The sequence below is a fragment of the Ipomoea triloba genome, chromosome 8 (genome assembly GCF_003576645.1).
Source record: "Ipomoea triloba cultivar NCNSP0323 chromosome 8, ASM357664v1".
In the NCBI taxonomy this organism is placed as follows: Eukaryota; Viridiplantae; Streptophyta; class Magnoliopsida; order Solanales; family Convolvulaceae; genus Ipomoea; species Ipomoea triloba.
This window is the reverse complement of record NC_044923.1, coordinates 4506996-4522257: the sequence shown is the minus strand read 5'-3', so window position 1 is coordinate 4522257 and position 15262 is coordinate 4506996. Positions and strand designations below refer to the sequence as shown.

The 15262-nt window shown below is 34.6% G+C and overlaps 1 protein-coding gene across 1 annotated transcript; it reads right to left on the bottom strand.

Moving 5' to 3' along the window:
* Positions 1–10180: 10180 nt before the first annotated feature.
* LOC116028011 (AP2-like ethylene-responsive transcription factor ANT) lies at positions 10181–13641 on the bottom strand. Its single transcript, XM_031269811.1, has 10 exons — positions 13463–13641; positions 13006–13335; positions 12304–12904; positions 12107–12189; positions 11907–11915; positions 11718–11806; positions 11548–11621; positions 11411–11461; positions 11240–11316; positions 10181–11132 (listed from the first exon to the last, which is right to left on the bottom strand). Exons 2-10 carry the CDS (start codon positions 13271–13273, stop codon positions 10507–10509), a joined length of 1878 nt encoding a protein of 625 aa, XP_031125671.1. The 5' UTR covers positions 13274–13335; positions 13463–13641; the 3' UTR covers positions 10181–10506.
* Positions 13642–15262: the final 1621 nt, after the last annotated feature.

Sequence of the window (15262 nt, the reverse complement as noted above, 5' to 3'; positions counted from 1 at the left end):
ACCTCCCATATAAAAGGATGGGTTTGATGCCACTGGACCACAAGGTCCTTGGCCCAAATATGAGAACTTAGTTTAAAAAATTAAACTATTTTCATTTTGATCGTTGGTAATTGATGCCTCAATAACAAAATTGATACTGCCAAAGTCTTTGTAATCAAGTGGCAATGGTTTTTGACTTTAGGTTAGTATATCAAAAATTCAAGCTTCAATTTCTCAATAGGTACTCAATGTGATGGGTTCTTTGTGTGCACCTTATTGTTTTAGTCGAGTCACCGAGTTACTGTAATTTAACATTTCAATATCCTCTCAAGCAGAAAAATAAAGATCTGAGAATAAGAAAATTTTGACTTTTGTGGGTAAAAAATAAAAAAGAAAAACAACTAAATTGATGTTTGGTGGTTGTGCAATTTTAATGGCTACCCACGACATGGGCCAGTGGGGCAACAAAAAAATAAATTGTGACAGTGACTCACTATTTATGATAGAAATCTAACTCCAAGCTCCATAAATGAACTTGAATTTTACAGAAGTAACTGCAAATTTCATTCTTCACAAAAAATAATTAATAATAATAATAATAAATTCCACCCTCCATAAATGAACTAGAGTTTCAATTGACTCCCTAGGATGTTGTTGTGTCTTACATATCCTATACTAGGCTGTGGTTCTACTTTCTTTTATCATTGTTTTGTTTCAACTCAACATCCAAAAATTCTTATTACATGTAACATTCAAAGATTTCATTGCCTATACCATTGATGAAACATTCATTTACCTCTAGGATAAACATCTTATATAGCAACCAATAAAACTTCTGGGTAATTTGTGGAAGTTCTATATAACTATAATATTACTTGTTGTTAACTTGTTACATGCTCTGATTTTATTAGAGGAAATGAAAAAAATTACTATGACCACTTTCTTTCGGGACTATTTGTCTTGGTAAATACAATATTCCAAATTCAATTCTTTGTGAGAGTTAGCTATATGTTGACATTCTTGGTTTGAATCAGTCAGATATTAGTAATCTAGACTGAAACCTCTTTGTGGTCTTTTGCTAGCTAAGGTCATAAAGCGGGATGAGAGGTGGTTTGAGATTTGAGTCGGTTAATTATGGACAACTAGGCTAGTTTACCTCCTTGTGGTCCTTTGCCAGTTAGGCCACAAGGTCAGTTTCACCCAAAATGCATTTCAGGATAGCACTTTTTGACTATTTCTGTGGTTATAATTTACCATTTTGTGTTTTTTTTTTTCCCTTAAATTTTACATGGAAACAAGACAATAATAATGTGGGAATAATGATAGCCCATTTCTTTCTTTGGTTAGAAAACAATAATGTCACCTTACTCCAAACGAAAGCATTCAATTTATTTTTATTAAAAAAAAAAACCAAAACAAAACAAAAATGTTTGGTCTGCTTTCTGAGATTTCACGTGATTTGGGGTTTGAAATGGGCACAGGAAAGGGACCTTCAAATGAATAAAAAAGAAAAATAATGAAAGAAAGACAGTTTCAAAGCAGGAAACAAGGAGCCTCTACAGGGAACAACATATATGCAATTATAAATCATCTCCCCTCAATCCTCATCTGTAAATCCTCTGAAAATGAAACAACATTTTGGTACCATATTATTGTCCCCATGTCCTTCACGTATATATGGTAGGTACAATCTGAGTTTTCTTGTTTTTTCCTTCGTTTTTACCTCTGATTTTTGTTGGCAAATCTTCTTAATTGTTTCAACATGTGATATTTAGAGATGTACAAAAAAGATTACATCTTTTTGTCAAAGTGGTCCTTATGGTTCAGTTTGGTTAACAAAGAAAATGTCGTTTTACCTTCTTAATTTTGCCGACAATGTCACGTCAATATCTGGTGTAAGATTATTTATACGATTTTTTAAAAAAAAATTCTTTATATTTATTAGTTATTCAAGAATTGAGCTATAATCAAGATAAAAAGATATCATTAAAAGAAAGTATGCGATCATTAATTATATATTAAAAAAATCTAATAGAATAATTACATATTAGGATAAAATTTAAGAAGTAATTTTGGAAGGAGAGTGTAGCAATACTCATTTCTTTGTATGTAATTGTCCTGTAAAGTAAAGTGTAGGAAAAGTACAATTTTCATCCTTGTTAGCTTCTGATGAGATTACTACTTTGGTTCTTATTGTAGTAGAAAAAAAGTTACACACATATATATGAGAATTAACTTCTCTGTGAGTTCATGAAAACAAATCTGGTGCATTAAAAAATAGATGTATATATGCAATTAACTAAGAGAATTAAAAACGCGCATGTGAATATGAAGCAGTATAATGTGTGCATATTAAGCATGTCTATATATTTCATACAACACATGTTTAATCTGCATGTATGCTTAATATATGCACATGCGCATTCTTAATTCCCCCAATTAATCTCATCTATAGATTTATTTTTTTGATGCCTCAGATTGGTTCACATTGACTCATGGAGAGGTTGGTTCTCATAGGAACATTACCCTATAAATATATTCAAAAAAAGTGTTATAAAGGGTGGTTGAATGGGTGGAACTTGTATTAGTATGATTTTCATACTAAAATAATATCATGATCTGAGTTTGATTATTGTCACCATCTTTTTGATTGAAGCTGCCGCTTACAATATAATCTTTCTAGTGTTACGTTATTTCGTAAATGTAAATATCACCCGTGTCAAATTTCATTAGTTGTTGGACTATATCCTCATAGGCCATAAGATAATACTTAAGCCCTTAGGAGAGATATTCAACAGTGCAAATAGTATGATGGGATTTATTAAAAAGTTATTGTCAAGTCGAATAGATCACAAGATTATATCGTACCATTTCATGTAACTTATAAAATATCTATTTTAGATAGTAAGAGAATCGTTTATCGCAAATGTTAAGTTATTTTAAAAGAAATTTAAACTCATAAATTAAAATATACTCCGTATAATTTTTATTTTTTTTACTTGAAATCTTATCTCATCAAAACTATTACACATTGACTACCAACAAACATTGCTCGATGAAGATTAAAAAGACAATAAACTCCCTAAGGCCTTCCTCAATAGTGATCGATTTTTGAGGAGATTTTAGGTATGACTAGAAAAAAGAAAATGAGTGGGGAGGAAAAAGAAAAAAAATCAAATATGTATAAAAAAAAAAAAAAAAAAAACGCACCCGCCTAGGCGCGAGAGTTGCGCCTCACGCTACGTGAGGCGCTTCTCTCCTCTCACAGCGGCCCCACTGTCACTGCAAAAATTCAAATTTGCAAGACAACCTCACATACTCTCTCTATTCCCTCTCTTTCTTCCAACTAAGCATTAATTGTCTAAAAAACAGTGTAAAATTCACAAATGTAGAAGGTCTAATGTCTTCTCATTCGATGCCTTTTTCTAAAAGTGAAATTAAAAAGAGACATTTTGATACTTTCATCTAAATTAGTAAAATAACAAATATAATGATCAAAATATCCCTTTAAAAAACAATTAAAATTAACGACATTATAGAGCATACAATGCTAATTTGGCGGTATAATAAATAAATAAAAGAAGAAGATATTGACAAAAGAAGTGGTTGATGGATTAATTATTATGTCCATCTCCTCGTGCACAAAAAAGACAACAATTTAGAGTGTAATTGTGCTGTATTGTATAAGAACAAGCTGTCTACAACCCACAAAGAGTAATAATTAATTTTGACTAAAAATCAAATATCAAATCAGCATTATTTTTACCTTTTAGCTAAGCTAGTATCCATAGATTAGAAGTATCCCTATTTGCTTTCCATTTTTTCCCACTAATGTCGCATTCTTTTTGACCACTACACACACTCTACTCTCTCTTACCCAATGACCTAATCGATTATACATGTTTGGAGTGTTCCCTTCTATCTCCATGTTACCTCCTTCAAAAGTTGGTGAATAGTGAAAAAGGTTATATGATATTTGATAAGGTTTAAAGAGCATCAAGATGAATTATCTAGAGTAAGCGCAACTACAACAGAACACTCATTCGGAGCGCAACTACAACAAAACACTCATCTGGAGCGCATTTACAACAGAACATTCATCTAGTGCGCAACTACAATGGAACACTCATTCTGAGTGCAACTGTAACGGAACACTCATCCGGAACACAACTAACTACAACAAAACACTCATCAGGAGCGCAGCTAGAAGCCTACAACGGAAAACTCATCCAGAGCGCGGCTACAACAGAACACTCAGTCGGAGCGCGACTACTATTGAACACTCATCCGAAGCCTTAATAAATGAAGTCGAGCAAGGTAACGTGCCATCAACATATCCACTAAGACTTTGACCATGGAGAAAGTGAGCAAGTTGAGTCTTCCATAACAGCTAGTTTGAGGAAGTATGTTTAATGGAGATAAAGTGATGAGCTGTTTGTAGGGTATTTATTGATGCTATGGTTGGATAGACAATATCGAAGATGATGCGAGAAGAGGAGGTGGTGTCATCGATGGGCAGCTACAATGTTTTTTTTTTTTTGGTAGGATTTGTAGTCATGTAGAGTTTGGTCTACTAATATCATATGAGAATAATAGTTTTAGGAATTATCTTTGATCAATCATGATGACGTGAAGTACATGATGGAGAGATGTATTTATAAGGATACAAAGAGTCTTAGTCATAATAGAAATGGTAAATGGTAATATTCCTAATCCTAATAATATAGGGAGAGAAAAATGAATTCTAGAATACTTAGAATATAGAGTACTGCCAAAGACCTTGTGATCTAGTGGCACCCGGTTTACACTCCCACATGAAAAGTGGTGGGTTCGAGCGGCGATTGTTGACTCTTTGTGCTTCAGTAGGTTAGAATATAGAGTCCTAATATGTGAGACAGGTCGGATGTTTGACTTTATTAATCTAAGATCTGAGATTAAACACATATTTCAATTTGGTATTAAAACTAAACTCAAGTGAAAAGTTGAAAGAGAGACCACGAACATGTTGTTTGGGGTCTATAAAAAAGTAATTGATTAGCACATTTAAGAGTTGTATTGAACCCTTCCCTTTATACGGGAGGTGGTGGGTTCGAGTCTCAGTGGAGGCAATACTGATTCGTGGGCTTCAATAGGTTCTCAGAGTCAGTACTATTCAAAAAAAAAAAAAGAGTTGTATTGAACATATATATATATATATATATATATATATATATATACTCTTGTAAAATTAGAAAATGAAAACAATATTTTCTTACTAGCCAAGCTAGCCTGACAAAACTAGTATTATTCAATAATTGCTTTCTGTTTCAAAGAAGCAGGGCAAAAGTAGAAAATTATTTTAAACGGTTGTAAAGTTTTTTTTTTTTTAAAAAAATACAATCTAACTTATCTAGTAATTTCTATCCAACAACATATGCCAACAACTTTTCGTTTGGAATGATAATAGTGATGTCATCAAACCACAAGATACTTGGCAACCATTGTAAACTTAGGTTACACAAAAATATGAAATAAATATAAATTATTGTGTAGCAAAAATGCATATTCACTATGAAAATCTTGCGTAAAACTGTTTTATGTTAGATGTTAAACGTATAATACTTTTTAGTTAAAATGTAATACTTTTATAACTCTATTAAAATATTTTTTTATTTAAAAATTAGAATATATCTAAAAACTATTACACGTCTCATATATGAGACAATTTTACATAACTATACTAATTCATCATTTATTTTCTCCATTTAAGTTTAACTTGGTACGTACTCTTTCTTCAAGTTCCTATTTTCATAGAATTGCCATATTGGTTATGAAAATTTAGATAAACATACTAGATCCCTAGTAGCAAATTGGACGGACAATTTTTGGGGTAACATAGGGTGTGTTTTGCTGGGATTTTTACCTTTTACTATGAGTTTTGATATCTATTATCATGTTTGTTTGTTTAGTTTTCTTATCTTATTATTGGAATAAAATCTTTTAGTAATTATAAAACTTATTATTCTTTTACCGGAATAGGAATGACTTGTAATAGCAAGTCAATTACCGGCTATTGGACTTCATTGTCCCGATATAACATGTTACGGGGTGTAATTGCACTTTTTAAAAGTTTAGGGACCTAATTGACTTTTCAGGTAAAGTTTGACTTATTTGACTCTTTTTCCTAGTAAATAAAATGTAAGAAATTAAAAATATTATTTTTTTAAATATAATACGTAGTAATATTTTTCAACATACTAAAAATTATGAACAATTTTTTTTTAAAAAAAAAAAAAAGAAGAAGAAGAAATGGAATGGAATGGAAGAGAGTAATTAATTGTTGTATTGTCAAACATTAAACCAAAAAGTATGTGCAATTATGGCCAACAAATGTACGACATGATAAGGATGGAACAATAACATCATGATTATGGGATCAATATAATATCGCCCAAGGTGACCACTTTGTCTTTCTCCATGGTCCATCTCATACGTAATACCTCCATGCAGATTTTATTTTTTAAAATATTATAATCTTTATTTAATATTGTTGTGCCAATAATTTCAGCTATTATTTGTGTCAACACTAAGGATTATATCTTTCTTGAATTTATAGTCTACGAAGAAAGAAGTGTGGTTTTATTAAAACTCTACATAGAAGATCATAGTCTAAAATTTTGAAGGAGGTCATTATACGGAGATTGAATAAGAGTGGATGCAGGGAAAAATTTTATTATTATTATTTTTTATCTAATCACATGTTTCGCCGACCATTTAACTAGGATATGGGCAAAAAAAAATTAATTGAAAAGCAAAGACACATCGAAGTTAAGATTGTGTTTATGTCAATTTTCTAATTCTTATTCTCCATTCTTTGCATTCCAAATTAAGGAAATATATACAAATATTGACAGGCACGTTGTGCTCAGATGACATGTAGTGATTCTCTCATATCAAAAGTCATGAGATCAAGCCTCAATAGAAGCTGTATTGATTAACAGGTTGAGAAAGAGTAGTGTTCAACGATGAAAACCATGAGTTACACCCAGAAAAACAATCGACAATCCTAGTATGAGTTATTCTTCTACTATTTATTTTGTTAGTTAGCATAATCTTTTGCGCTGTGGATAATAGATATTCTCTTTATGTGATGTGTTACAACGAAATGTATGGTGAAAATTTTACTGTATCAGTACAGTTCTTCCCCCTGCTTTTCTGGATTGTCTTTTTGTTAATGGAGATTCCACCATCGTCCCAATCAAAGCATTTTTTTTAAATTTAAAAAATGGTAAATATTTGACGATTTATTTATTAAAAAAGTGTCAAATTCATCTCCTAATTTCAACAAATAATGTAACTATAATTTTAAAAAACTCCAAATAAGGCTCTTTATATCTCCAAATTAGTGCAATTATATCCTATTATTATATATTCAACATATTATCACTGATATAGCAGTAATAGCACTAATTACACTAACATGTGGTGTCCTAATACTTATGTGAATGTTAATTATGTAATTTTTATTTTTAAAATTTTAATTTTTTAAAATAATATTTTTTTGTAAAAAGTATTAAAAAAAAAGTCACCTATAGTCGACGACGACAACCACTGCATATTGCTTTTGGCTCAGGAAAAGAATGAGAACCCATTACAACCGTCCATCTGTCTAGATCTAACGGATCAGAAACACAATTTTAAATGTTATCATTAAGTGTATCAATGTGAAAGACATTATCATTAGGTGCACCAATGTGAAAATGTAAATTACTTACACTATTAAGTGAAAAAATAGTTGCACTTTTAAATGATTTTACTTAAACACTTACACCAGTTACTTGCGCTTTTAACACATGTTAGTTGCACCAAATTTGAGTTATTTACAAAAATATCGTCGCATCTTGTTTTAAAAAATTACATATGATCCGTTAGATCTGAACAAGTTGACGACTGTCATTGGTTCTCATCCAAAGTAAACAATGAGGTGAAATCTCAGCCATTGATCTTGCCAAAATCAACAATCTAGAATGAAGACAAATTTAAATAATAAAAAAGCAGTGGCATTATGGTAATTTTGCCTAGGTTCAAAGCTAAAGGTGCGTAATTTTATAGTTTAAGATTCACTTTTTTATAGATTAAGGTGCGTCACTTTCTAATTTAAGATGAATCATTTTAAAATTTAAGGTGCGCTGATTAATTACACTACCATTTTACTGATTTAAGTGAACTTATTGGAGCATTTAAAAGAATATCTAATTATATCATTTGTTGGAATTAGGGGACAAATTTGACGCTTTCCGAAAAATAATTATTTGATTTGTGGTAGAGGTGAATACACGTGCGAGGTTGTAAGTTGTAAATTGGTTATTATTAGTTTATATATATAGTAGGTAATAAGTGGCACATTAAGACATGAAAGTGCTTTTAGGTACAAAACGTCACAAAAGCAAAGTGGAAGAGCATTTCTGTCAAGATTTGTAAAGGTGCAGACAAACTTGTAGAATTACTAATTATGATCATCCATTAAACCCTAGCTACAAGAATCCCACTACACCTCTCATGCAACAATCTCCCCTCATAAATATCAAAGTCTTGATCGATATTGTATCGCGATTATAATTTTATATGTTATTTTGAGTTCTATTAGGTACTGTTATTCAATTTTTTTTTGGGAAAAGGGTCAAATAAGCCCTCCAACATTAGCTAAGGAGTCAATTAGGCCCCTGAACATTTTAAAATAACAATTAAACCCATCAACATTGTATTTTGATGCAAAAAAGTCCATAAACCTGTTAATGACCTGTGATCATAGGTCATTGGGATTCCGACCAAATTTTCGGCACACTCCGACCATATTCCGGCCCAAAAGTCACCGGCGACCATCGAACGGTCGCCGGTGACTCACTATAGAAGGCAACCACTGGGTTAATATGAATACATACATCTAATTTCTTGCATAAGCCTTTTGACACACGTGCTGGTATGATTTCAAATCACCTTGTTATTCTTGAGTTAACTTTTGTAGTGATGTTAGGCATTCGTTTAAATGGATAGTAATTTGGTCCTTGATTAGGAAGAGTGGACGTGTTCAAATTGCATTTCCCTAACCAAAAGTGTATCGTGTTCAAATTGCATTTCCCTTACTAATTTTTGTCAAAAAACTTGTGGTCAAGCAGCATAACTATGACTCTCTCAAGTGAGAGGTCACAGGTTTGATCTCTAGTGGGGTGTAATGGAGTCAATATAGTACAAAAAAAGTGCAATTTTTTGCTTCAGAAACGGTTCTGAGTCAATAGTACTCCAGTAAGTTGAGAAAATATATATGAACATATATTACATTGTAACGAGTCAATAGTACTAAAAAGAGTGTAATTCTTCCTCAAAAAAAAAAAGAGTGTAATTTTTTGCTTTAGTAGGTTGAGAAAATATATATATGAACAAATACTACATTGTAACGAAGTCAATAGTACTAAAAAGTGTATTTTTTTCATATCACCGCTCGCAATCGCTATTTGAAGGTGTGCTCTGGATGAAGCCTGTGACCTTAGCCGGTTGGCTCAAGCTAAGAAGACCAGTACAGCTCCCACGGGGAGTCAAACCAATTGTTCTACAAACTTAGCTAGAGTTGGCCTCATTTAAATAGCGAATCTCATATCATACAAAGTGACTAGTGTATCAATGAGAGTTTATGGGTATTAAACTCAATTTATTTATACAACCTCAAATTGTAGTTGTATAATCCTAAAAAAAATTATTTAGGATCTTCATTGCTTCAATAATTTATGTATAGATATCATTGAGAGGGAATGTTGGCTTTAGGGAAAGCTCAATGGAATGAAAAGGAGAATGGCAATGATGGTGTTGGGCAGCAGATAGGAGAGAGCTGGAGATCATTCCATGATTTGGTCAAAGTATTAACCTCCCTCCCTTCTTTTTTTTTTTTTTTTTTGGGTTTTTCCATTATTGAGAAGCCATTGTGCTGATTTTTGTACTTTGCAGAACCCAAAAGAGAAGAAAAGAAAAAGGCAAAATGTTCAATCACTCAACAACACTCCACTACCAATACAATTTTTTTACCCGAACAGACAGCTCAGTTAATTTTTGAATAGTAAATTATGAATTAGGGTACAAGACTGAGTCTTGGCAGTTCATTGAGTCACCGTGATTTAACCAGTCATCCAGAATCATATCGGCCCGGGGCATGGGGGGCTTTCATGGGTAATTTGAGTGATGATTGATAGTTTTAAACATGAAAATTTTGTTGCAGAGAAACCCAATTCCCTCCATTTTTTGCAGATAGACCAAAACTAAAATGAAGATAGGAAAAGGGTTAGCCTTCTTGAAAGTGTTTCCAACATCACTAGGTTACAGACAGATAATTGGGACCCCAAATGTCTTTCCATTAATTCCCCTCCCACTATCACCCCCCACTAACACCTTTTAAAAAAACCAACTAAAGTCCTACATCACCCTTTTTCTTCTCCACCTTTTGCCACCACCAATAATTGCCACTTTTCCATCCCATGCAAAAACACAGTCACAGAGAGCTCAGGTATCATTCCAGGCAGCATAGACTGGCAGATGAGGCATGGAGGCTGCTGCTACATTGCCTGCTGGAATCAAGAACTTGGTTTTCGCGGTGAACACCATCGAGGCGCCCGTCTTGTCGGGGCTAGCTTCCCTCGAGCTGCCGAGGCTAGTCACCAAAGACGAGGGGTTCGAAATGTGGCTGTCCATCTTGTTCGATTCGTCCTGCTGCTGCAGGACTCCCTGGCTCGTCTCGTTCCCAAACACATCGTGCAGGGCCACTGAGAACCCGCCCCCCCCGATGCTCAATGCCTTCTCCTGTAAGGCCTCCAGCGACACGCTGTTCTGCTGCTGGGGCGAGCTGTACAGCATCATGTTCCAGTCTGATGCGTTCGCGGTGGCCCTCCCATCTTGAACACACTCCCCTCCCTCGGGCGGGGCAATGTTGTTGTACTCGATCGCAGCAGCCTCCACGGGGGGCTCTCTGATCTCCTTGTTTCGCCTCGCTACTTCCCCTGTTGGCAGGGTATTGCTCGCTATGATCTTGTCCACATCGTAGCGAGATATGTCAAAGTTCGTGACAGCATTCACTCCCCTGAACTTGATTGCAGCAATATCATAAGCCTCTGCAGCTTCTTCCTGAGTGCCTATCAAATTAACATATAAGGACTCATAATTTTTTTTTTGTTTTAACCATAAAAAAGCAACAAATCCATAGAGTAACAATAACAGTAGCTCGCATAGGTAGACTTACTGAAAGTCCCGAGATAAAGGTCTTTGTTTCCTGCAACTCTTCCTATTCGGGCCTGCCAGCGACCGTGTTGATGGTGCCTGTTAAACACAAAAAAGAAACCGAGACTCTAAGAACAAAAAACCGATAATTCAAGGAGATAATCTTGTACAAAAGACAGAAACAAATTAAAACCTTGTCACCCCGCGGTATATAGAAGCACCCCGGGAGAATCCACTGCTTTTCCTGGAAACACGAAACATCATTAGACTCTAAGGACAAGCTAAGCACAGCGAACAACACGAACATTATCCTTTACGACATATAACTACCTTCTCAAGTGTGCAACGTATTCCTGGCGAGTCATGTTCTTCATCTCCTCGAGTTCCTTCTGGTAGTTCTCCAGCTGCCAGAGACAAGATTTTGTTTCATTCATTAGCTCAAAAACCCAATGCAGATCTTTAAACCGAGCACATATTATATCCATCGAATCAAATCATACCGGGAAGTTAATGTGGGTAGAGGGACCCCAATACTTAAGTGCAGCAAGATCATAAGCTCTTGCAGCTTTCTCCTCCATATCATAACCTCCTAAAGATCATCAAACCAAATCATTTTTCAATTTCAAGATTTGGAAATGCACATTACTTTAATTCTTCAAAAACAGATATGAGAAAACAAAAAATCTTACCCAAATACACTATTGAATGGCATTTCCCCAACAAGTGTAAACATGCCAAAAAAAGTGCAGATTTAAGGTCAGACCAAGCATAGTATGAGCCAAATTGGAAGTCAGAAACAAATGCATCCAAACAAATAAGAGTACAAAAATGATTGTAGTTTTTCTTATAATGTTTTTTTTTTTTTAATTTTTTTGGTTTGATGACTAACCTTGCCTTCCTTTTCTAGTCTGCCCCTCCTTCTTGCAACTGTTGTCCCACAAGTGTGCTTCATACCTACCAGTCCACCTATGTCTGGTACAATAATCATGTGCACATGATATATATAATTACAGGGTCAAAAACATCATTATAATAAATTACCTTAAAAACACAAAAAAAAAGCAGGCTCAAAGCAAAGGAGCTGACCTGGTTACCCCTCTGTACTGGGATGTTCTTTGACCAAAAGTGTCTATGGATTTTCTGTGGACAGGCTGTTTTGGAACCACTTTCATGGAAGCCCTTTTCTTGGACTCCATAGCTACACAACATTCAAGCTCAGTTGGGGAAATCTGCCTTGCAGCTGTTACACAGCTAGATTGGGAGCCAGGGCTCATGGATAAGCTTAGTGACTGTAACTCATTGCAGCCCATCCCCCCACCCCCCTCACCCACCATTGTGGTGGTGGTGGGGTGGTGGTCAAAGGGCTGTTGACCACCACCACCACCACCACTAAAGGGCCCCACAGAAACCCAATTTTTCAGCTCATTCTCCCCATCAAGGGGTTCTTGGTAAAGATCATGGCATTGTAGGGTGGAGAAGTAAGAATGGGGAGTTTGGGGTTCTTGAAGAAAGTCCAAACTACCCCTATGCCTTGCAGCTTCTTGAGGGTCATTAGGGTTATGATAGTAAATACTGTCTAAGCTTAGAGCCATGGCTTCCCTCTCATGGCTGCCAAACTGATGATTCTCCCCCATTGTTGCACCTCCCAAAAAGTCCTCCAACTTTGGGCTGCCATTTGGCACCATCCCTTTACAAAACACAAAAATTTAAAATTCATCAAGATTCAATTTTTTTTCAACCCCCAAAAGGAAAACAAGTCAAAAAAGAGGGAAATTAATCAAAGCTTACCATTTGGGTGGGATCTTGAGAGGGGCTGCATAATACAAAGAGAACCATCTGACTTGAGGGGCATAACTGGAAGAGGAAAATGAAAGGCAGAGGCTTCTCCCACCCCATAGCACAGAGAGGGAGAAAGGTGGAAGCTTTGAGCAGCCATGGCTGCAGTTGTTGAAGAAGAAGGAGAAGAAACCTCCATTTTCATGTGGGGTGAGAGAGAAAATCCCAGCCAGCTATTTTCATTGTTATTATTATTAGCATTACTGTTCTTATCATTCATAGCTTCTGAAGTTTAAATCTTTTCTCTCTCTCCTACTTTCCTTGGGCTCCAAGAAGTGTTTCCTGGGATTGAAGAAACTCAATCATTGGGTCGAAAAATACAGCAATCATTTCACTTCAACACACACAAAATATGCACACACAAAGAAATCATCTTCTTCATCATCATCATTTTTATCTCAGAACTCACCAAAGATTTTTTTGTAGTCTAGCTGCAGAAGAAGAAGAAGATGATGAGAAGATGCTCTCCCATTTCCCTTCTATCTATGAAAGCCCCTCCACAAACTCTCTCTCTCTCTCTCTAAAATAACAAAACTGGTCGCTTTAAACTAAGCAAAGAGAATGAGTTTCAGCGAGCAACCCCCTTCATTCCATAGGGATCTGTGTGTGTATATATAACACATTTTCTGTATACAGTATATTATTATCCAATATAACTATATATGCATAAGTATCTTTCCAAAACACTTGTCTTCTTAAACTATTATTATTAATTATTAAAGTCTTAAACCCAGCTTAAACCCAAACAAAGTATCATAAAATGATATAATTCCAACCACCCACCCTTAGATATGGAATACATTTTTAAAACTTTCACTAAAATTTGCATTTATTAATCCAGCTTTTATTTAATTAACTCCCATCCAAATCACTTATTTAATGAATAGTCATAAGAGTTATGAAGTATCATTATATTTTCTTTTACATATAACATCAGATATTTCCACCGCTACCAGATTAATTTGGATTCAACTAGAACAACGCCTCACTCTTACCCAGAAAGGTACATGACACAGAGTTTTTTAACCTACAGTCCCTACCCAACAATGTGCATGTCATAAATCCTGTTAGATAAGGACTAAATCAGTTTAGGTTGTTCATAGATGACCGCCTTACATCAAAAAGGTCAATAGACTCTTCTACCTGAGACACTACCCAACAATGTGCATGTCATAAATCCTGCTAGATAAGGACTGAATCAGTCTAAGTTGCTCATAAATGACTGCCTCACAGCAAGAAGATCAATAGGCTTTTTCCGGGTGAAAGTCAAAATCGTAACTTTGTGATTATCAAGTCGATGGTCTGACTAACTTGACTGAAATTGCCCGTTTTCTTGTTTCTTTAACCCATAAATAGGGTGGATCGAGCTAGTTGAATCAAAGAATAATTGGGGTTTGGGAGAGACCCAAGAAAGGAAGAAAAAGAAAAAGGGGAAATGTTTTAGGAAATGAATAAAAATAGGGGAAGAATGAAGAAAGATGGGTTTGAATCTAGTGGGGAAGAAAGAGCCAATAGGGTGAGACTGTGAGGTCAGAGTAATAAATCCAAAAACATAGTTACTTTTTCCACCATTTTACAGTCGTCAGCAGTAGCGAGCGGAGGAGGTGGTGGTGGTAGAGTCTTAGATTTCAGAAGTGCTCATCTGCCCATCCGGTCACTTCATACAGTACTGTTTTCTTCTCTCTCTTAAAACTCATTAAAAATAAAAACACCAAGTACCAATTCTAGTCTAATCAGTATTAATTAAATGATAATTTTGATTCACATATTTCATTTAAATTAATTTTTGTCTACCATTATTGTTTTAGTACCATATTTCATTCACGCGTATTGTTTTAGTGTCAAAATTTATCACGTTAGTCACCTCTTCGTTTAAAACATGTCAAAATTTAAAATTTAATGGTATTTTCATCCTTTTCAACTTATCGCAATTTGAGCATGAATATAGAAATTTTAAACACTAAAATCTATCTTAATTTGCAGTTCTCCTCATCATTCAACCTTAATTTAAGGAGAAAAACTGCGAATTAGAATGGATCTTAAGGCTTAAATCAGTGTATTCATGCTCAAATTGGGGTCTTAATTTGAAAATGACGAATGTACCCTTAATAATTTCATATTTCGATATGTCTTAAATGAAGTGGTGCCCGCGTGATGAAGTTTGGCACTAAAACAATAGTCGTAGATGAAAATTTACTAAAACAATATT